The sequence below is a fragment of the Grampus griseus genome, assembly GCF_964374135.1.
Source record: "Grampus griseus genome assembly, chromosome: 1".
NCBI lineage: Eukaryota > Metazoa > Chordata > Mammalia > Artiodactyla > Delphinidae > Grampus > Grampus griseus.
Window position 1 is genome coordinate 158,685,663 of NC_139017.1, and position 23,424 is coordinate 158,709,086.

At 49.9% G+C, this 23,424-nt stretch overlaps 2 protein-coding genes across 4 annotated transcripts in view; one reads left to right on the forward strand and one right to left on the reverse strand.

The window, feature by feature from the left end:
* The first annotated feature begins 7,908 nt into the window (after positions 1-7,908).
* Positions 7,909-15,402, forward strand: FABP3 (fatty acid binding protein 3). 2 transcript variants are annotated; one of them, XR_014296805.1, is made up of 5 exons: positions 7,909-8,064; positions 11,377-11,549; positions 12,395-12,525; positions 13,485-13,586; positions 15,116-15,163. XR_014296805.1 is itself a non-coding variant. In XM_082655260.1 (4 exons), exons 1-4 carry the CDS (start codon positions 7,992-7,994, stop codon positions 15,167-15,169), a joined length of 402 nt encoding a protein of 133 aa, XP_082511386.1. In that variant the 5' UTR covers positions 7,909-7,991; the 3' UTR covers positions 15,170-15,402. The 2 variants fall into 2 exon arrangements, 1 of the variants encoding a protein (XP_082511386.1); XM_082655260.1 differs by lacking the exon at positions 12,395-12,525 and having other exon boundaries at positions 15,116-15,402.
* Positions 15,403-15,532: 130 nt separating this feature from the next.
* ZCCHC17 (zinc finger CCHC-type containing 17) overlaps positions 15,533-23,424 on the reverse strand; it is a 56,266-nt gene continuing 48,374 nt past the window's right edge. For both annotated transcript variants that reach the window (XM_082655238.1, XM_082655239.1), the window contains one exon: positions 15,533-17,023. In XM_082655238.1, the coding sequence (XP_082511364.1) occupies positions 16,862-17,023 (162 nt within the window). In that variant the 3' untranslated portion in view covers positions 15,533-16,861. The remainder of the gene's footprint in view (positions 17,024-23,424) is intronic.

The window sequence follows — 23,424 nt, forward strand, 5'->3', positions numbered from 1 at the left end:
AAACTATACTCCCAATCTCATCACTTGCCACTTCTATCCTCTGCCCTCCTCCCAGATGAATCAGCAGGAAAATCTCATCTTTGCTTAACTATCCCCTCTTCCTCTGCCTTCCCAATTCCTCTCCCCACACACAGCAGACTCTGATGTGTTCTTCAAGACTCTGCCCAAAGGGTATCTTCTATGTGAAGCCTTCCCTGACCCTCCTGGCAGAATGAGCAGCTCCCTCCTCTGGTCTCCCACGGTCTGTGTACAGCCCCCTGGGACAGTGATAGCTGTTCTGTATTGTCATCATCTATAGATGCATCCACTTCTCCCATCTCTCAAAAGAGTAAGAGTCAAATGTGAGATATCTGTTGGTTGTCAGTACCCTGCACAGGGCCAGGCACCAAGTCAGTGGCGGTGAGTGAGAGAGAGAAAAGGACACTCTGTGTGTGTGTGTGTGTGTGTGTGTGTGTGTGCGCGCGCGCGTGTGTGTGTGTGTGGGGGGGGTCTATGTGGGTGACCTGAGCTGGCTGAAGGCCCAGGCAAAGCAGACAAGGAGAACATCTAGAAATAGCCCTATCTCAGGGCCCAGAGCAGGCCTGGTGCCCAGATAAACTGACCCTGAGTGAGGAGACGGGAGCCCAGGGTGGGTGGGTAGGAACGAAGAGGTGTGGCTCCAGCAGGCTGTGGCCCTGCTACCCTCTAGGCCCTGACCGCCTGTTGTCGGGTGTCCTGGCACTCAGATTTCAGTGACCCCCAGTGACCAGTGGGTATTTCAGGCTGGTGCTAAGCATCACCTGCTCCCTTGGCCCCATAATTGTAGGGCAAAGGGGAGCCTGCCAATCTACCCACTAAGGAGGGGCTGGGTTGGGGCAGAGATGCTGGAAAAATTTGTCCTCTCCTCGCTCTCGCCCCACCTCACCCTCTTCCCCACTTGGAAGTTCCCTTCGAGAACCACCAACTGCCAAAGCTTGAAGGATTAAAGAGCTCATCTGGCCCAACCCCCAGCATGGAGTTGGGGACACTGAAGGGAAGAGACTGGCCCAAGGCCGCAGAACAAGACAGGGCGAAGATGGTCACGGGGAAAGGTAATGTAGAATAGTGCTTAAGCCATACAAACTCTAGAGCCAGTCTGCCCGGGTCCGAGTCTGCACTCTCACGTGTAAACGGGTGACGGGGACAGTAGGACCTGCATCACCGGGTTATTGTTAGGATTATAAGAGTTGAAAGACAGAAAACTGTGAAGTCCAGCACTTGGCACTTGGTAAGGGCGGCATCGATCTTAGCAATCATCTTCTGCACCACACTTTATAGCCTACAAAGATTCTCAACACCCACAATCTTGTTTGTCCCTTCCAACAACCCCGGAACAGAGATGGACTGGCCAAGTTCACACAGCTGGTATCATCTCTCTCAACTGCCTGCCAGGGGTCTTTCCATATCAAGCCCCCTGCCCCCGACAGCTCATACACTGGTTCATCACATGGAGAAGGTGACATGAAGAGCCAGCCCTTGGTTCCTGATGCCACCCTGGGCTCATCTGACCCCTGCACTGGACAACCCCATTGCGGGGAAGACAACCTTGCTCATCCGACACCCTGCTGATTCTGTCTGATCCCAGCCTTCTAATTCTTGGTCTTGCCACCACTGAAGCCTAGAAGGGGAAATCTCTCACCATGGACTCCAGTCCTGGCTGTCCGCCAGCCAACCCAGTCCTTCCTGCAAATGACTCTCTCCTTTTCCTATCTAGTGTCTCTGTTTACTACAGAGCCTGGGGATGCTACCCCCCACTGACACCCAGCCAACACCAAGATCCCAGGCCCCTAAAAGAGCCCAAGCCAGGCTGACAGCCTTGGCTCTGTGTCTCCTTCCTGGAACACGCCTGGCCCCAGACGCTTCCGACCAACACCAGCTCCCTGCCAGGCCCCCTGCCATGGTTTGCCAGCTCTCCTCACCTAAGGAGACACAAGCGGTCACGTGTCCACACCAACAAGGTTCATTGAGCCTCCGAGCTACCTGAAACTTTCCAGAGTCTTAGGCAAGCTAGTCCTGAATGAAGTGTACTCGAGGGAGTGATCATTGAACCATCTGGTGCCAGATCACAAGGCACATGAACGTGACCCAGAACTCAGGGTGGTATGAGGTGCTGTTTTGTAAGCACAGGTTTACCTTTCCAATTATACCTTACTTAATTCCAATATCATCTGTAATTTTTCAGAGGCAAATTTTTCATTTGATAGAGGAGTGGTTTGGGGAAGGAGCCAGGGGCAGCCCCAAGTCTGGGATCTGGTCTGATTATTTCCTGGGAACCGCCCTGTCCCCAAAGAGACTCAGGCTACACCTACGTGCCCAGAGGGCGATTCTCCCCTGAGAGTACTTGGGTCCCCACTCTACACCGGAAAACGGCCCTCAGGGATGGAATGAGAAAGAGGACAGGAGATGGGATACTTTGGCAGGAAGAAAGTTGAGAGCAGTAGACAAGGGCAGGGGCGGGGGAGGGTACTTTTCAAACAGAGAGAACACTGATGAGGACAAGTGGCTTTCTTCGCTGAGAGAGACTATTTGTCGCCTCTACAAATCCATGCCCAGCCCTGCACCAGGCCCTGTGGGCACAGCGGGGAGCCCTCACAGGGTTTCTTGTGTAATAGGAAGACAGACTCTGAAACTAATGGACCCCATGAAAACAGGACAAGTGTTACGACAGGGAGATTCAGGGCTTCCTGTTGGAAGGGAGAGCTAAGCTTGAAAGCTGAAAAGTGAACAGGAGTTAATTAAAAGAGTAGGGCCGGGGAAGGAAGAATATTCTAGGCAGACAGCAAGCGAGAAACACGGCACCCCTTCAAGGCACAAAAAGGGCAGAGTGGCTGCAGCGTAGAGAGCTTGGAGAGGCAGGTGGGGGCCAGAGCACGGGGCCGTGAGGCTGTGGTGAAAGGGGAGTGGGTCTTGCACTGAGGGTCAGGGGCAGCCAGGGAAGTAGGCTGAGAAGAGAGACAATTAACCTTTGTGCTGCATTCCCAAACTCACCCTGCTTCTTTATCTTCCCAGAGTCCTTGGGAGGTCGGCTGGGTGGGGACTGTGTTGTGTTTTTCTCCGATGGAGAAATGGAGACCCAGAGAGATCATGATTTGCCTGAGGTCACACAGCTAGGAGGTAAGTAACGGGGGCAGGACTGCAACCCAAGTGAGTCTCACTCCAGAGCCCCTAAAGCTGCGGAGGTATAGATGGATTCGCTCACTCACTCACTCATTCATTTGCACATTCAATATGCTCATTCACTCCTTCAATATTCAGTAGTCATTCATTCATGCCTACTGTCTGCCAGGCACTCTTCCTGGAGCAGGATTTCAGTAATAAATTGGTCTAACGAAACAGATGAGACAAGGCTAAAGAGTTTGGGCTTGATTCCGTCAGCAACAGGGCGCACAGCCGGTTTCTGGGAAGGAGGGGTGACTGCCCTTCACTAGGAACTGCCCTCACCCACCCCACACCACACGCCTCCCTGTAAGGAGAGCCACTGTTCTCCTTCCAGGGAGCATTCCGCCACAGGCAGCCGTTTCGCAGAAGCAAACCGGTGTTGAGTAAGCCTCTATCTTTTGCCATCATTTGTTCTCTCAGACCCACAGTATCTAGAACTCTGGGGGAACGAGGAAGCGATTTCCTAGTGACAGAAAGAACACTCCATTTCACCCACTGTGGCTGCAATCCCCGCACACTGTGAGCTCAGGGGGCGCAGGGCTGTGTCTCTCCTGTTCTCTCAGTGGGTCTCCACTGAGCCCAGCACAGTGCTGGGCATAGGAATGCTCAATTTATTTGAAGAGAAAGGGAGAGATGAGGAAACTTCTCTGCAGCATCTGAAGGCACTCAGTGACGTCAGTGAGGAGGAGATATATTTGGATCCTCTTCTATTGGTTCAGGGTCTCAAAGGGCCTTGGCTCATTCTTGGGCACTCCTGGGTCAACTGCCCTGGGGAGGGGACCCAGAAGGGAGAAGGGAGTCACCATTCATTGAGTGTTAGTGTGTGTTAGGCTTTCCATATGTTATCTCTTTCAATCCTCATGACAACTCGGAGAAGTAGATGGCCTACCTCCATTTGGGAGGAAAGGAGACTCAGAAGGGGGAAGGCACTTGCTCTGGGTCTCTAGCTAGTAAGTGGCAGGCTTGGGATTGATTGATTGATTGATTGATTGATTTTTGCCTGTGTCGGGTCTCAGCTGCGGCACACGGGATCTTCGTTGAGGCACGCGGGCTCTTCACCATGGCACATGGACTTCTCTCTAGTTGTGGCGCATGAGCTCCAGAGCGTGCGGGCTCTCTAGTTGCTGGGCATGGGCTTAGTTGCCCCACTGCATGTGGGATCCTAGTTCCCCAACCAGGGATGGAACCTGAGTCCCCTGCATTGGAAGGTGGATTCTTAACCACTGGCCACCAGGGAAGTCCGGCTTGGGATTTAGAACCAGACCTCTTTCCAAAGATACTGCTTCTGAATACAACATGCACCAAGGGAGGGGGGAGGGTGTGGCGAGAAGGGCTGTCTAAGACTTGATTCCCTGGCAGGCAGAGACAGAGAGCCCCACCCCCATAACTACCCAAAGAGAAAAACTCCCAGTTGCAGGTATTGGGAGTGGGGTGAGGGGGGTCAGCATCCACAGACTTAGCCCCTGAAGGGGTAAAGGGAGGTTTCCAAGTCCCTGGGTCAGTGGACCTCCAAGCTCAGTTTCTTTGGCCTCTATCTCTCATACCTCCCCTGCTCCAGCAGCACATCCCCTAGTGGAGGCGTCCAGATGGCAGGGAGGTCCAGGGAACAGCTGAAGATGCTGAGTAGGCCTCCCTCTCCCTGCCTCCCCATGGCCCCACGGATCATCCGGTGCTGCCAGCCCATCTCATTGGCTCTCTCCTGGTTACTCGTCTCTCCTCTATCTTTCCAGCCTGTGGTTGCCGTGGAAACATAGTACAGTGACATCACTATAGGGTGAGGGCTGGGGTGATACTGCTCTTGGCAGGGACTGGTCTTGCTGCTTGCTAGATGTTAAATCCACATCTGGATCTACCAAGGGCAAGAAAGGGGGGCAGGAAAAGGGACAGGGCTCACATTCCTTCCTCTTGCCCCTCTTTCCCCAAATGTAGTGAGCATAAAAGGGCAGGGAGGGTGCAGGTAATCAGAGGGATAAGGAAAAGGCTGCAAATACCTAGAAGGGATAAGGATAAAAGTCACATGGAAAGGAGATAGGGTGAGGCTAGGCGTCAACTTTGATGAGCCAGGTCTGAGCGCGGTGGGGAGATGGGGTTAGGGCAGCGAGAATAGTGGGTCTGGGGGTTGTCTAGAGTTCCTCAAAGCACCATGCTGCTCAACTTAGGCAGGGCCCAAGAGAGGAAGCAAAAGGACTTTCTGGCAGCGTCCCCCTCAGCCCGCCCTGAAGATCTCTATACCACTTCCTCACAGCCACAGCAGTTTCTAATCCTGTCTTAGAAATAAGAAAGCTGATTAGAGAAGCAAAGCAATCTGCCTTGGGTGGCCCAGCAGGTGAGGGGCAGAGCTGATACCAGGTCTTAGGAGCCCTGCACTATCCGTGGAGATAATAACAGCAGCAGCAAGCAAATATTTATTCAATCTACCTTGCCCAGCATTAAAAAAATTTTTTTTAATTTATTTATTGTATTTATTTTTGGCTGCATTGGGTCTTCATTGCTGCGCGCGGGCTTTCTCTAGTTGCGGCGAGCAGGGGCTACTCTCTTTGTCGCGGTGTGAGGCTTCTCATTGCGGTGGCTTCTCTTGTTGCGGAGCACAGGCTCTAGGTGCAGGGGCTTCAATAGTTGTAGCATGCAGACTCAGTAGTTGTGGCTTGCAGGCTCTAGAGCGCAGGCTCAGCAGTTGTGGCGCACAGGCTTAGCTGCCCCGCGGCACGTGGGAATTTCCTGGACCAGGGCTTGAACATTGTGTCCCCTGCATTGGCAGGCGGATTCTTAACCACTGTACAGCATTTTAAATGCATTATCTCATTTGATCTCCCAACACCTCTATACGGTAAATATTGTCATTTCCTCCATTTTCGAGATGAAACTGAGACTCAGAGTGGTTTAAGTGAGCTGCCCACAGCCACGGCTAGTACCCACTGGAATCAGAACTGGAACCCACATCTATCTGCCAGCAGCTGTTAGCCCAGCCCCAGCTCTCCAGCACTGCTTTATAAAGACCATGTAGGGAGAGAGCTCTGGTCCCTGGCTCTCCAGCCACTCAGTGTTTGAAAGAGGAGGAGGCCCTGTGTCTAAAGGTTGTGCCCTTGAGTTAGAAACTATCCCATCCCCCTCCTCCCCCTGTACCTGCTCTGGCAGTGAGGTCACTAGGGCTCTGTGCCCAGCCCTGAGGCCTCTCCTGCAGCTTTGGCAGAAATAAGCCCCCTTGGTCTTCTGGCAAGTGGACCTGTCCAAAAGAACCAAGACCTTGGGAGAGAGAGGGCTCTTCCTCCCTGGCCTTCTTCCCAGAAAGTTAGGGAAAGGGAGCAGATGTTCTCTACTTCCACATGGAGAAACAGAGGTACAGGGAGGCAGCCCACCACTCTGTATTGATACATGTGTGGCAGAGCTGGCGGGCCCCTTCTGGGTCCCTCTGTGAGGACCTCTGCGGGCCCGAGTTCAGCTGGGCACCACTCCATTATGTTTTGTGTCTTCCTTCAAGAGCGTGTGTCTTGTTCGTGGCTGTCTTTCCAGAGCCTAGCCCAGGGCCTGGCACAAAGTAAGTGCTTTAATAACTGCTGGATTAAGAAATGAATGGGTTCCTCTAAGCTTCAACTATGCTCATCTGTAAAAAGGATAATAATAACACCTGCTTCAGGGACTTTGTTTTAAAAGTTCAATAAGACAATGCACTGAAAGCCCTCAGCATGCAATAAACAGCAATACAAGGTGGATCTGATTGTTATTAAAAGTGCTTTGGAAACTGTAGTGTCAAACAAGGTAGGTGACTGCCGGTCTCTGAAAGTGCCGGTTGCCTGCCAGTGTGCAGAGGTCAGAGAAGGGCAGCAGGTGGGGGCCGCAGCAGTCAGGCAGAACGGGGAGCTGTCCTTGAGCCTTGAAGAGCTGGCTGGAAGGACAGAATTTCTGAAGGCGGGTGAGGAGGGAACGGCCGACCGGAGCAAACGCTCGGAGCTGTGCGTAGAGGTCAGAAAAGCCTGGCGCACTGGCACGGTGGAGGGGTAGTTGGACCGCAGGAGGGAAAGGCTAGCGCGGGAGACATTCCGTAGGCAGGGGCGAGCACGTGAGGAGCAGGCGCGGCGCGACGGGAAGGGTCACGCTTTTGCCCGGAGCAGGCGGAGGGCATTCGCTGCCCGCGGTGACTCTCCCCTCCACCGGGCAGTGGGGAGTGGCGGCAGAGCGCAGGGTCTGGGGCCGGCTAGACCAGGCTCGCCATCTGGGCTCCAATTCACTCCTTATTTCCTGCGACCTTGTCACTCCCCCTCTGAGCCCTGGACACGTCACCTGTAAAATGAAGACCGAGATGCTTGCGCCGCGAAGAGTCGGCCAGAGCTTTCCCGGCGTGGGCATCAGCCCAAAAGTTTCCTTTCTCCTCTAGACTCTCATCTCTGTTCTGACCTCAAGCTCAGGGAGGGACCAGGGGAGGGAAGATGTCCCTGGCGTGCGCCCCAGCTCACGGGCACCGTGCCCCGAACTGTTTTCTTTTTAGATTCTGAAGAGCGCCTTGAGGCCAGGGAAGGGAGTAGATCCTACCAGCCCGGGGCAGGGACTCGGACCCCCGGGACCCGCGCTGACGTAGGCGAGCCGGGCGCCACCGGGTGCCCCTTCCCCCTCCCCCCGGCGGGTTGGAGGATGGGCGGTCAGCCCCAGGCTAGCTAGCGCCTGCCTGGGGCTTCCTATTTCGGGAGCGGGGTGTGGGCCACGCCCCGTCACGTGATGCAAGGGCCTTTTAAAGCTGCAGCGCGGGCTGGGAGCCGCAGGTCCCGGAATCCTTGCACGCGTGCTCTATCGTCTCTTTCTCAGCCTAGCCCAGCCTCACCATGGTGGACGCCTTCGTGGGCACCTGGAAGTTAGTGGACAGCAAGAATTTCGATGACTACATGAAGTCAATCGGTGAGGGCGGCTCGGGATGCTGGGCTGGCCGCGTGCCGGGTCGGAGCAGCGCTCCAGCTGTGGCTACCTACCCTGCACGCCTGCTGCATCCCTCCTGGTAAAAGTTGGGGAACCCGGGGATGCGGAGAAGGTGGCAGCCTGCGCTAGGGCATGCGAGGCCTGTTGGGAGGGGTTTCTTCCAGTTCCGCGCTCGCCACACGGCACGCGGCACGCGGGATCTTGGTTCCCCGACCAGGGATGGAACCCCTGCCGCCTTCAGTGGAAGCGCAGAGTCCTAACCACTGGACCGCCAGGGAATTCCGGGGAGGGGGCTTTCATGTTCTGAACTTGGCAAGAGGGATTCCCAGGCAAGGAGGCTCAAGGAGGCAGCTGTGTCGGTCGATGTGGGGGCAGGGAGGCGCTTTCGGGGAAGAAAGGCTTCTGATCTGGAGGTAGGGGGCGGGTTTGGATAAAACGGGAGGGGAGGGAGGAAAAGAAGAGGAGCATGGGTGGTCTAAGAACTGGAGCCTGAACAGTGAAAGGGGGCAGATTGATGGGAAGTGTCCTATGGCCTAAAGTAGGGGATCCCCAGGAGGAAGAAGATGGAAGGGGGGAACAGCCCTGAACAGGATATGAGGAGCTGAGACAGGAGCCTGCACAGTTAGCAACAACCCCTCACCCTCTACGTTGGGTTAGTTAGGGTAAAGGATTGTCGCTGCACGGTGCCCTCTTTCTCACTAACCAGCCTAGTGGTAGGGTAGGGCAAGAGGCCCCATCACCAGCTGCAACCCAAGGATAACTGCTCACTGGGGAGGTGTCTGGTGGAGGGGTACAGCAAAGGGGCCTGGAGCAAAGCCAAGACCTGGTAAAGCCAGGGAGGGTCTTCGGTCTAGGAGGCTGTGGTGCTGGGATGGGGGAGAATGAAGATTCAAAGAATCTTGCAGAGGAGGACTTTGGAGGTCTCTGTGCCTTGGTTCAACAGTTGAAGAAGCCAAGACCCAGAGAGAGTAGAAACTTGTCAAATCAATTCCACAGCAGAGCTGTTATGAAAGCCTAGATTTCTAGATCGGCAACCCAGAGAAGTTCCCATTATGGACCCCAGGGGTGGGAGTGGTAAGAACTGCTTAACTAAGCGTTGACCTCAGCCCTTCCCCTTCTAATATGAGCTAGGCAAAGAGGGTGATATCCTTTCTCTGGAATCCCCAGCTATGAGATTATCCTGGTCCCCCAGGCTAGGATAGGGAAAACTGGAATGTTATTCATGACTGAGCTAGGTTCCATGCCTTCCTTCCAGGGAAGGGGGGCTGGATAACCCAAAGAAGGGGTGGGGGGTCCACTCCAGGCACCTCCCACCTGTTCCTGACCCCTGAAATAAGGACCGCAACTGTTGGCTTTTAAGGCCAAAGTGCTCAACTGCCCCTACTCTATGCTGAGCATTATGCCCAATGATTCCAGGAAGGTAGTAATTCTTGGAGAAGTAGGGGACCCTGGGCAGCTGTTGGGGAAGGTGGAATGCCCATAGCTAGTTCCTCTCCCAAGTGTCTCCCAGCAGACATTAGGACTGAAGACCTGGGTCCCTGAAGTGAGTCATACCATCCGTACCACCCTTGCTCCCTTATTTTGCCCCAACCTGGGTTAGGGGGCTGAGAATCCAGCTAGCCTGCTGTTGTACAGATGGAAAAAATGAGATACCCATGGGGGAGAAAAGACCTTCCTTAGATGGAAAAAATGAGATACCCATGGGGGAGAAAAGACCTTCCTTAGCTCTCAGTAAATAGCTTCAGCTTCGTTTCTAAGTAGAACCCATCTCTTCGCAAGACTCCAAATGCTGTAACTTTCTCTTAGCTGAGTCTCTCACCCACTCCACAATGCCTTCCTTCCTCAAACGCTCCACACCTCTGGGTAGGTCCTAAGTAAACAGAGCTCCTTGTGCAGTGACAAGGCCCTGCTCTGTGCTGGGGTGTGGGACTGACCTGACTCACTCTGATAACAGGGGGCAAGGCCAAGTCCCTCAGTAGCCAGGCAGGGTGGGCCAGCAGCAGCACAGCTGCCTGTGCCCCTCTTGTTTTAAACCAAGAGTTCTCAGAGGACAAAGAGGCCCAGCCTAGTTAGTACCAGTGATCTCAGGCACACTTGGTGGCCATAGGCCACAGATGAAGTACATGCCGGGAAGCAGGATGGCCCAGGAGGAAAAGTGAACAGTTTTAGAGCCTAAATTCAAATCTAGGTCAACCACTTAACCCTTTGACTTTGGGCAAAAGTCACTTCACTCTCCAAGCCTTATTTGTAAATTGGGGATAATAAAATCCACCATTCAGGGCTGTAATAAACATTAAGTAAAACAACCCATGTAGCCAGGCACATCTGGAGACTTTCCACCCACCCCCTCACCACAGCCTCTGCCCTTGGAGGACAGCTCAGCAGAGGCTGCTCGGAGCAGAGGGGGAGGTTGGAGGCAAAAGGACAGATCTCGGGAAAGCCACAACCTGCAGGGCTCTTTGTTCCACACTCTCTTGCAGCACTCAGGGAAGCCATGCTTGGGCCAGGAGGGGAGCTCCCCAGAGCCTTAGACCAGGAGACCTGGATTGGAGTCCTGACTGCCACCACTTTAGGCCTCTCCTAAATCTGCACACTGAGACAAACACTCCCTTTTGCCTCCTCCTAGATCATGGTTAAGAGGCTTGGAAAATGTCTTTGTTACCATACATGGGGCACAAGAGCACCAGTGCATCTCAGGGTAAAAACTTTCAAAGGTGGAAAATTCTTGTCCATAGGCTCTGGAAGGCAAAGTCCACATTTACTTCTTTCTCCCTCAGCCTGTGCCTTGAAAGCTGCTCAGGTGCCCTGGAAGGGAGCCTTGCGCTCCAGCCTTTATAGATGAGCAGTACAGTGAGCTCTGCAGTTGAACATTCTGGATTTGAATTCCAGATTTGTGACCCTGGGCTTCAACTCATTCTCAGTTTTTGCATCTGTAAAATAGAGATAATAGCATCAGTCCTTCGGGGAGACTGGAGGGACTGAATGAGATTACACGTGTAGTTTTTACCACACAGAAAGCACTTAATAGTAGCTTATTCTAATCTCAGCTCTGCCACTGACTTGCTGTGAGACATGCCTGTCCATTAAGTTTCTCATCTGTCTAATGGGATCAGTAATGTCTCTTCACCACACAGAGCTAACGGGAAGACTGAATTAACAGCCATGCAAAGTCTTTGAAAGTTCTCACCCTTCTTTTCCCCCTTCCCCACATCCAGGCCTAAGAGTTGGTCACTGAGCTCCTTGTACCCTGCCTCTCGCTCTAGCTCATACTCATACCCTTCCCTCTGCCCTCAGGTGTGGGTTTTGCTACCAGGCAGGTGGCCAACGTGACCAAGCCTACCACAGTCATCGAAGTGAACGGGGACACAATCACCATAAAAACACAAAGCACCTTTAAGAACACGGAGGTCAGCTTCAAGCTGGGAGTGGAGTTCGATGAGACAACAGCAGATGACAGGAAGGTCAAGGTGAGTCAAGGAAGGGTCCATGGGGAGTGGAAGGCCCTGAAGGGGATTACGGTGGCGCCCTATTATTGCACGTTGAGGGGTAGGCTATCATGGGGGATTGAAGTGGCAAATGAGGTCCATAACGCCTGTGCAGTGCTGGGATGTCCCAAGTGCTAAATGCATGTTAGTCCTATCTTGTTCTCCCTCCCATTTGGGAAGCATCTACCTGTTGCCTCTGGGAGTGGGAGTGGGCAGCACAGAGCCTGGATAGTCTGACCTCACCGTCTACGCCAGCTCCAGCTGGGTGACCTTGTGTATGGCATGCAACAGCTCTGGCTTTCTTTCCCCTTCCATAGATGGGGGCTTATGTGGACATGGCTGTGACCTCGGGTGCTTTAGGAACAATGCCCAGAAGTCAAGGTCCTCCACCGAAAGGTCATCCTGGCCTTCAGGAGCCAAGGAGACAGCTGGGGACAAGAGGTTGAGACCTACTCAGATGCTTCCTCTTCTCCAGCCTCCACTTCCAGGGCTTGGCCAGTGACCCTGAGAAACCATTTCCAATGCTGCCAGCCTACAGGCAGGAAAAACTATATTCTGGATAGAGCATTGTCTTTGGTGTGTTTATAGTGTCTTCTCACCAAGCCTTACCCCTCTCCTTCTGGGGAGGGAGAGTACATCTGCCCCCAGTCTTAGGACTTGTCACCCGGTGGTGGCTGTCTTGGCAGCTTGCCTCAGGCCTTCCAGCCACTGAGCCAGGCATGGAAGAGAGAACTAAGGGGTTTTGCCCTCAACAGGGTGTACCTATAGCAGTACCTTTCCACCAGACCGTTCCATTCAGCTCCTCAGCTGTTTCTTCTTCCTCACAGCTGCTCCCAAGGAGAGGAGAGGGTCTAATCTCCTCCCTGTGGAGGAAGCTGGAGCCCAGCCCAGGATCATACAGGAAGCTGGCAGCAGAGATGGGATGGTACCCAAAGATGGCAGCCTACCTTGGAGAGAGGTGCCTGCCCTACCACATGCCTTTGCCTCCTTGAACTAGCCTACCTTCCTGAAGGGCAAGAACCCCAGTTAAACACAACAGTAGTTCTCTGGGATGCCTAGGCTAAACATAACCTGCTCTGAATGGACAAAAAGCTAGGGGAATGAGAATGAGGAGGAAGGTGGTGGTAAGGGTGCACACCCACCGACCCACTGGCCCCAAAGCACATACACACAGCCTTTGCAGACTCTTCTACTGAACGCTGGTCAGTCAGGGTACCCTAGCCTGGCTTAGAGCCCCCAAATTTCTAGAGAAGAGAGACCTGGGAGAGTTGCCAAATGAGAGCCAGCTGATGCAGGCTGGCAGCACCCATAAGATTAAGTGGACATTTGACCAGGGCTGTGGAACACTCCAAGGGCCCGCAGTCCCAGGACCTGGCAGTTGCTGCCCACTCGTCACCTGAAGGGGGCCACTTGATATGGACCAAGAGGAGTAGGAATACAGGGCAGGGTCCAATTTTCCAATACCTCCCGCCCCCAAGGGTCTTTTAGACATTACGTGTGATCACCACTTGGCCGGAGAGTCTCAGGATTACTCCTCCTCACCAGTCTTTCACAGGCATTGGGCTGGTCCCCCCACTCTGTGTCTTAGTGAGACTGGGCTGTGGGCATCACCTAGAGTACGGGATAAGTGCCCATCCTGAAGGCTGGTGGCGCTTCTCAGAGCCAGGCTGTTCCTCTCCACTGTGCTATCTGCCTCTCCCTACTCGCCCAACAGCTGAAGGCCCCTCCCCCGGCCAAGCAGCAGTGGTGAACTAGACATCCTATGGGGCTAGGTTGGAGGTGGGCTGCCTGATCTCTGATCCTAGCATTGTCAATAGGGATAGAGGCTGGGTCCTTTGTGGCCCCAGTGACCAGACCCCTTCCTGCCCCTCAATCCTAGCTCAGATCTCAGCTCAGGCCTCTACCCTCTTTCCACAGTCCATTGTGACGCTGGATGGAGGCAAACTCGTCCACGTGCAGAAGTGGAACGGACAAGAGACAACACTTGTGCGGGAAGTAGTTGCTGGGAAACTCATCCTGGTAAGATGGATAACTCTGGGGCCTCACCCAATTCGTTTCTACTGCCCCTTCAGCCAAGCCTATCGTGAAAAGCCAAGGTCATCAGCGGGACCAATGGAAGCTGGAACAATGGAGGGTGGAGGCAGGCCTGGGTGGTATTAGGTAGGAATTTTCTATGTAGTGGCTTTGGACTTGGTTTAAATCTCAGCTTATAGGGTGCATGACTTTGGACAAGTCACCTTCTCCAAGTCCAACTGTAAAGTGGGTGTTAATAACACTAACCTTGTAGGGCTGCTGGGAAGTCTGAAGGCGACAGTGGATGCAGAGCACAGAGCATCACTGGTGTGGGACCACAGTAGGCGCACTCCATGGCCTTAGTTTCATGCTCTGCATTGCCGCATTGCCTTGCCCCAGGGAGAGGTAGAAAGCTTGGCCAAATCTGATTCCAGGCCCATAGGAGAGGCTCCCATCTCCCAAGCCTTTGGGCAGGGACAGGCTGGTGATCGGTGGGGCCCCAACTGACAGCACAGTCATTTCTACTTCATTCCAGGCTCACCTCCTCTCAGAGCTTTCCATGCCTGGCCTACTACAAGTACCTAAGGCCTGGGCTGGAAATGACAAACAAGCTGGCAGATCTGTCTGTTTAGGGACAAACTTGGGGACTTCACTTGAAGAATGTAGCCTTGACTGAACACCCCCAGGGGTGGAGACAGCAGCCACCCGTGATCTCTGCCTCCTTATTCTGTAGGGCCTCAGGTTTTCGCCTCAGCATCTTCACTGCAGACCTTCTTGGGTCAGTGTAACCTGGTCACTGCATTCTTGCACTTACACAGGGCAGGGGGCCCTGCAGAGTTAATAATGAGTTACCTAGCTCTGGTGGGAATGTGATATACAGCACCAAATACTCACTGGGCAGTTAAGCTATGGTGAAACCATGGGCCTGGCTCTGTGATGCCAGGCAGGATGCTGGGGGTTCAGGCCTCTGGCCCTGGCACTACCCTAAGTTAGGGAAAGAATGGAGAGTTGGTGGCCTAGTAAAGTCCTTTCCCAAGAGCCTCTGGACATTTTTATTCACCTGTTTGTCTACTATGTGCCAGGCACCATCTTAGGCACTAAAGATGAAGGGAGAGGAGTGGTACAAGGGAAAGAGAAACACTCTGGGATCTTGACCAAGTTACTTCCTCCCTGAAAGCTCATTTCCCCAAATCTCTACAAGAGGAATTACAATGCCTAACTTAAAAGACTTAGGGGAACTTCCTGGTGGTCCAGTGGTTAGGACTTGGTGCTTTCACTGCTGTGGCCCGGGTTCAATCCCTGGTTGGGGAACTAAGATCCCGCAAACCACATGACATGGCCAAAAAAAAAAAAAAAAAGACTTGGTGTAAGCATTAGGAAAAAATACATGTAAAGTACCTGGCACGTAGTAGGTAGGCAGTAAATGAAAATTTTTAGCATGAAGGTAGAGGGCTCTCCCCATCAGAGTGGAGAGTATTCCCAGTACCTTCTGTGTGTACACCCCTGCCCTAACCTGACTCTGTGTTTTCTTCCAGACACTCACCCACTGCAATGCAGTTTGCACTCGCACTTACGAGAAAGGGGCATGACCTGCCCACTCCCTCAACAACTCCTCCTCTGCCAGTTGGCTACTCCTGGACTCAGCACCAGATTGACTCATTTTTTTTCCTTTGGCATTTTGTATAAATCCACCTTGATTGGGGAAATTCTCCTGGGGTCAGGTGGCACCAGCCTGGATCCAGTTCTGTTCTCATTGTGTATGTTTGTTTTTTTAACTGCACCCAAAGGGTGCTCTGAGGTCAATAAAGCAGCACGTAGGCCACCCAGTTGCCTTTTTGCTTTTGGTGACATGATTCTGGGAGTCTCAGTTTCTGTGTGTGTCAGAGAGTAGGCATAAACGACTGCCACTCAGGAAGAAGCACTGGATGAGAGACTGCAATGGACAGTCTCAGGGACAGTGATAGCTGATCACCTTACACGTACAAAAAATAAAACGGCTGTACCTACAACTTCCCTTTACACTGCCCCCTCCCTATGGCCAAATGAGCTAGTCCAACCTGGAATAATCACTCAGTGGTGGGGCTTCTGAACTGTCACCTCAGGTCCATCCTGCACTGAATGCCTTTGGGTCTGGACAGTTGCTCTTCTCTGTGGAATGCTGTGGTCTCTCTCTTTCCAGAACACATGCTTAGGACACAGGATCCAGGCTTGTGCCAGTGGTAGTGGGAGAAAATGCCCACTGGCGAAGATGACTGCTGAGCATCTGCCTATGTGCTAGGCCATTACTCATGGTTCAAATTCTTACTGGTTCTCTAATCAGCCCTGGGGGAGAGGTCATCTGATCATTACAGAAGTGAGGGCTTATAAGTGATCTAAGAAGGCTGTGACTTGCTAGTGCCTCTGGTGCTGTACCTTAGCTGGGCCACTCTCTAAGGTCTAAGGTAACATGTTAAATGTTTTTCTGTCACCTAATGCAGCCTCAGTGACTTTTAAGTCTGTAAGTTACAGGAAGAGGGATTATACCAATAAGGACTCTCAATAAGTTTAAAACCAAGCACACTTCCATTTAGGGCCAGGAATTTAAGCAGAGACCTGAAATGGAACCAACTGATTCACATTGTAGTAAATAAAAGTAAAGCAATGATCTTGGCTTGAGCTGTCTGGTTCAGTGATCGGGCGGAACGTCACACACAAGCTCAGTCACTGCAAACAATGGTTTTCTGGCTGTGACCCCTGGCTGTCATTCTAACATAGTAGAATCATGTTAGGGGGAATGGAAAAAGTGAGCACCACTTCTTACCATGTTCTCCCTAGTACTGCCAGTCTCCCTCTGCCCCTGTGTTGGATGCAGCAGAGATCACCCACCAATCAGCCCAAGGAAAGCCAACAGGGAGGGGCCAATCACTCTGTTCTCCAACTACAGCCAGACTCACCTCCACAGCAGTACCTGTGGCTCTAGCCTGGACTCTGGCTCTGGCAGTGGCAGCTCGAAGAGGGTAATAGGACCTTCTGCTGAATGAAGGAAGTTGGGTGAATGAATGGGTCAGCTGCAGGGGTCACTTGCAAAGGGACTGGAGTGATAAGAAAACAACTCATTCAGGCAGATACTTTTGATATCTCCCAAACCTGCCTGTGGCAGGAGGGGAAGCCATCTCCCATGGGAGAGAAGTCAATGGGGTGGAAGGCCATATTCTCACTACTGAGTCTTTCCAGGAGCCAACGCTTCAAGGCACAAGGCTCCTGGTTCCTTCTCTCCACCACCCCCTCCACTCTTTCCACTCTCACTCCTTGTGCTTCTTCTTGTGCTTCTTCTTCTTTTTCTTCTTCTTTGCTGCCTTGCTGTCTTTTGACGTGTGCCTTGCCCTCTTGCCTGTATCACTCTCAGAGTCTGAGCTGTCAGAGTCAGATGACTTCCTGTCTCTATGTTTCTTTTTCTTCTTTTCCTAAAAAAAATAAATGAATAAAATAAAAACTCAACATTGTATGTATATATTTGCTTTAAAAAATCATGGCCTGTAATCATTAGGAGATAACTTAATAGATTAAAAAACATTAATTAGGGCTTCCCTGGGGGCGCCAGTGGTTGGGAATCCGCCTGCCAATGCAGGGGACACGGGTTCAAGCCCTGGTCCGGGAAGATCCCACATGCCGCGGAGCAACGAAGCCTGTGCGCCACAACTACTGAAACCCGCGTGCCTACAGCCCACGAGCCGCAGCTGGAGAAAGCCTGCACGCAGCAACGGGGACACAATGCAGCCAAAAATAAATAATTAAAAAAAACATTAATTAAAAGAACAAATTATATCTTTAAGTACTAACAAGAAAAAGTGCTCAAAATGAGCGAAAAAGGATCAAGTCATAATGCAGTATGTATTCTAGGTTCCAGGGTATGTAACAATATATGTGTGTATGTTTATACACACACACACATATACATGCATACCATATGTATTATATATATTTACATATATAAATTATAATATTTAGTACATTAAATCATAATATAATATGTATATTTAACAGACCTGTATATATTTAAAATACACAGAAAACAATGGAAAGGACACAAACAGTTACAAGTGTTACCTCAGGAATGAACTGCATACAGGGAAGCTGAGGTCTTCCGCTGTCCTTTTTCATTTTTTTTTAAACAAGCATTTATTACTTTCTTTCTCTTCTCTTTTTTCAGCCGTGCCATGCGGATTGAGGGATCTTAGTTCCCCGACCAGGGACTGAACCCGGGCCGTGGCAGTGAAAGCGTTGAGTCCTAACCACTGGACCACCAGAGAACTCCCTATTACTTTCATTTTTAAAAAGCACAGGATATTAAAGCTGAAAGGAGTCCTTAGAGATCACCTAGTCTGACTAGAGACAGTACTTCACATGCCCAATAATATGAGAGTAATGGATTCAGGACTCCTGACTCCCAGTCTGGTTTCTATTAGACCCTGCTGCCAGGGAAAATAACCGCCATCAATTAATAAGGCCCCACCTGCTACCCTTGAATATTTACCATCTCTAAGTTTCGCAACCAACCTTACAAGAGTATACTGATAAAGAAAAAAGCTCAGAAAGAACTTTCTCAACACTTCCCACCACACTACGCCACCAAATTAACAGCACAAACGCACACAAAGGCTGAGACCCTGATTCCCAGGCTTCTGTAGGGTACTTGGAGCAGTTTGTAAGCACTGAATAAACCTTTTCATTGAATTGCAAATATGTATATTGCCTTGGTAAGGTTTCTAAGGAGAGACTATGGGGGGCGAAAGTGAGAGTAGAAGAGGGCAAGGCTCCTGCTCCTCCCATTAGGCTTCCATCCAGCATCCGGAGACTGTAAGTCTGCCTGATAGACTAGGTCTTGGGAGCTGGCTGTGAGAAATGGTGGACAAAACACAGAACCAGGTGTTAGACCCAGACATGAGTTCTGGCTCTGCCACTTACTATTACTCTTCTGTAACCCTGGGCAAGTCATTTCACCTCACTGAGGCCTAGTCTCCTCAAATGTAAAACGGAGATAAGAACAGCACCTGTGTCACATGGTGGTGAAGAGATAGTATCTGTGGTTGGAGAAGTTGAAAACCACTCGCCCCAGATCACACAGGCAGGGCTGGGATCTGCATGTAGATCATATGACTGGAAATCTCCTGAGTTTTCCTTGATTGCACATGGCCCCTCTTCCTGTATAGTGATGGGAGGCCTCACGGTATATGGTGGTCAGAACAACAGTTTTGGAATAAGATAGAATTAAGTACAGGGACTTTCCTTGTGGCACAGTGGTTAAGAATCCGCCTGCCAATGCAGGGGACATGGGTTCGATCCCTGGTCCAGGAAGATCCCACATGCTGCGGAGCAGCTAAGCCCATGTGCCGCAACTATTGAGCCTGTGCTCTAGAGCCCACGAGCCACAACTACTGAGCCCATGCGCCACAACTACTGAAGCCCGTGCACCTAGAGCCTGTGCTCTGCAACGAGAAGCCACCCCAGTGAGTAGCCCATGCACCGCAATGAAGAGTAGCCCCCGCTCGCCGCAACTAGAGAAAGCCCACGCGCAGCAACAAAGACCCAACGCAGCCAAAAATAAATTTAAAAAATTAAAAAAAAAAAGAATTAAGTTCAAATTCCAACTCTGCCACTTACTAACTATGTGATTTAGAACAAAAGACCTAACTTTTTTTTTTTCTTTTTTGGCCCGCGCTGGGTGGCATGTGGGATCTTACTTGTCCAACCAGGGATCAAACCGGCGCCCCCTGCATTGGAAGCACAGAGTCTTAACCACTGGACCACCAGGGAAGTCCCAAGACTTTACTTTTTTGAACCTCAGTTTTCCTTTCAGTAAATTACAAATAATAAATACCTACTTCAAAGGATGCTATGAGGACTAAACATGGTAAGTACTAACTATAGTGCCTGATACATGGTAGGAACTCAGTGGTAGCTAGAAGTATTGTATTATTCTCTTATTTCAGAGAACTCCCAGAATGTTCTGACAATCTGGCCAAGTATCTACAGCAGATGAGTCAAAGTTCTAAGAGAAGATTAAACCAAAATTCTTTCTTGGAGTCTCCAGTGGAGTAGAGAGAGGGGAAGCTTCCCAGGCCCAAGTTATCAAGCTGTAGGAACCATGGCTGGGAGAAGTTGAGAGTCGGCAAATCCATGGTTTGGCTTATGGTGTTGCAAGATAATGGAAGTCAATCACAGGCTACATGGGCTTGGCAGCCTCACCAGTCTCTGCCCCTTAGGTAGGACAGAGTCCTGGGAAAGTAAACAAGCAGAGGCAGAGTCTGGCACCAATTCCCCTAAGACTGGCCCAGCCTGGATACATAAATGAGAAAGGAAAGTAATAATACTTCCTTACAAACAAATAGCACTTTAGTTTATCAAACTTTCTGCATCTCGTATCTTGTAATAATAATCTGGTAAGGTCAGAAGTCAGGAATTATTATTGCTATTTTACAGAGGTGAAAACTGCAACTCAAGGAAGTGACCAAAGACAAGACAAGAACGTCACACTTTCTAACTCAGAGTTTGGCATTATTTCCACTTTCTCAATGATACAGGCTCAGAAGGAGGAAAGAGAAAAGCAAATCACTAGAGAACCCTGGCAAGCTAGAACGTTGACTCTAGGTAGCAAGGAGGACTTGGGGAGATGGCTTTCTAGACCTCAATCTTGATGTAAAAGCTCTTTTGCAACCCGAATAAAGAAAATCTAGTTTTCCAGCAGGTGGCATCATTTTCATTTTGTCTCTAACCTTGAGCTAGAGAACAAAAATTACTTCGTATGTTGTAGTTCAAGAGGAAAGTTGGGAGTTGGAGTAGAGGTGAAGTTGGAAAGTCAGAGGTGAAGCTGGCTTCTGGTCCCTTGGCTACATTCTGGGGAAGAGGAGCATAAGGTAAAGGGTAATGACCCAGAAGTGGGAGCTCATGGTAGACAGGCCGGAGGGGCAGGGGAAAGAAGCCATTGCTCAAAACCTCTCTCTGAGAAGCACATATCCTGTGCTACAGCAGCTAGCCCATCCACTTTCTCTATAGTTCTAAAAAAAGGTTAGCAGCAGCCCAGCGTAAACTGAGAAAGGGGAGTAACAGCAGTTAACACTTATTGAGTACCTAATTTTCTAGATGCTGGGTCATACCCCATGACCTTCAAAACAAATCTATTAAGTGGGCATAATAATCTCTATATTTTCAGGAAAGAAAATTATAACTTCAGAGAGGTTTACTGAGATAAAGTAACTTGCCCAAATGGTAGAACCTGGATTTGACTCAGGCTGGGCCCCTCATTAGATGTTCTTTTTAGCTCTGTGTGTTAAAGCCAGCACCTAAGTTAGCATTTTCTAGCCCAAAGGCACTGATCTAGCCAGAAATCAAGCAAGCAAGCAAGCATTTATTCTGTTTTATTTATTCTTAAGAATTATTCTCGAGAAAGCACTGGTTATTTATTCTCTTATTCTTGAGAAATGATTGATTCTCAAACTGATTCTCTAGGGTTAATTCTTATAAAGTAGGATAGAGGGTGGCTCCTGGTTAGAATTTGCTCATAAGCACCAGTTTATCACAGCTTGGAAAGGGTAAGACCAGAGGGAGAAGGCTATTAATCAGCTCACAAGTATTTACTGAACTTTACTACCTATAAAGCATTTGAGAGAGCCATAGTTACATACAGTGTCGCTTAGGAGATAAGAACATATTTTTAATAGAATTCAGACAAATACAGAGTACCTACTAGTGCAAAGCCATAGCTGCATGCAAAGTAAACACATTCAGTAGCTCAGGAGTGGTGACTGGCACCATTCCTCCAAACCTGAGCCAACCTCATCAAACAAGGGAAAGAATAACTCCCAATAACCATACAGTACATTCATGCAACAAATATTTGTTGAGTACCTTCTAAGAGCCAGTAATATCTATTAACTAATTTGTCTCTTATAGTACTTGAATGACATTAGAAATCAGGGAACAGAAGCCTTCAAGGGATACACTAATCAAGGAGAAAGATTAATTAAGATACTAGGCAGTCCACGGAAGTGATGTAAGAAAAGTACAAACAACATGCCATGGACACACAAGGGAAAGAAAGCAATTATGTCTGAGGAGTTTGAGGATGGCCTCATGAAGGATATGTAATGTGTTGTGCTTTTGAAGGATGAACATGGCTTTGGCAGGTGGAGTAGTGGTAGTAGTGCTGACGGAAGAAGGGAACTGAGGGCCTTCCAGCCAGATGGAAGACAGAATGAAGCAAATGCCTGAAAGATCCTGTGTGGCATACTTACCTTGTACTGGATCCCATCCCTTCTTTCCTACTCAAAGACATAGGTCCAGGAATTGTCCCCTCTCTCCTGCATCAATTTGTCCTTCTTTAATGGCTCATTCCCCAAAATAAACAAATGTGCTATAATAGTTCCCATTTTGAAAAAAAAAACAACCCTCCTAAACAATTGTAACCAGGTTGTCAACCCACCACTCTACTGAAACAGCTCTTGTCAAAGTTACCAATGATCTCCACATGGCCAAATTTATGGTCAGTTCTTAGGCCTCATTTACTTGATCATGTGGATGACTAATACTATCTATTAACTAGCTTGCTACTTCCACTTTTGCCTTCTAACCATCTAATTTCCATACAGTAGCCAGAATAATTCTCTTAAAAGGTAAGTCAGATCATGTCATCCCTCTAGTAAAATGCCTAATGACATCCATCTCACTCTAAGTGAAAGCTGAAGTCCTCAGATTCTCCTATAAGGCCCTGGTTTCCTCTAACTCATTCACTTCCTCCAGCTACACTGGCCTCCTTACTGTTCCTTAAACATGCCAAGCTCATTCCCAATCTCTAACTATTGTACTTGTTGAAATGTTCTCTCACCACTTATCTGAGTAGCTTGCTTTCTCACTTCTTTCAAAGATCCACTCTAATGATGCTTTATGAGAAAGGTCTGCCCTTACCATCCTATCTAGAATGGCAAGTCAGCTATCCCTTTACCCCTATTCTAGTACTCCCTAGCTCTCATTACCAAATTGATTTTTCTCCATAGCACTTTTCAGTACTTGAAATACTAGTATTATTTTATATTTATTTGCTAGTTCGTTGTCTGTGACTCCCATTAGAAAGTAAGTACCATGAAGACTGGGATTTTCCTGTTTTGTTCACTACTGTTGCTGCAACGACTAGAACAGAACCTGGCACACAACAGAAATTCTTTTAATGAATGAGGTTGGAGTACAGTGTGTGAGGGAAAGGACTGGTGAGAGATGATGCTGGGATGTTGGACAGATTGTGAAGAGTCTTAAAGGAACTCAGACTTTATTCCATAGAAGAAGGAGAATCCTGAAGGCTTTCGAGCAGAATACACTGGACGACTCTCTGTGCTCCAGCAGAACAGGCCCAGGACTGGCAACCTCTCTCTCAGATAGGCACCAGAAGTTCTCTGGAGAACAGAACAGAGCCAGCACTGCAGCCAAGGGGATGACATTCCTATTCTGTTCTTCTAAATATAGTACAGCAGAGAGTAATTATAGTAGCCATATGAAAGGAAGAAAATTACATTCTGGATCAAATATAGCTAAACTTCATTATAATAAGTTAGCAGCCTGATGCCCAAAGCAGATGCTTCCTCATAATATAGCCTGATTCAGAAAGACCCATGATGGCATATGATAAGTGAAAGAGGCTAGCAAAGCACATACCACAGGTTCATGAAAGATTATCCAGGGCTTCACTACAAAAACCTTTATTCCTATTTTATCAACCTCTTCATAGCCCATTTCCATTTGCAACACAAAGCTTCCTCCTGTTCTAATTATGCCCAACAAAAATGACTTATAATTTTCAGACACTGGGATGAAAACC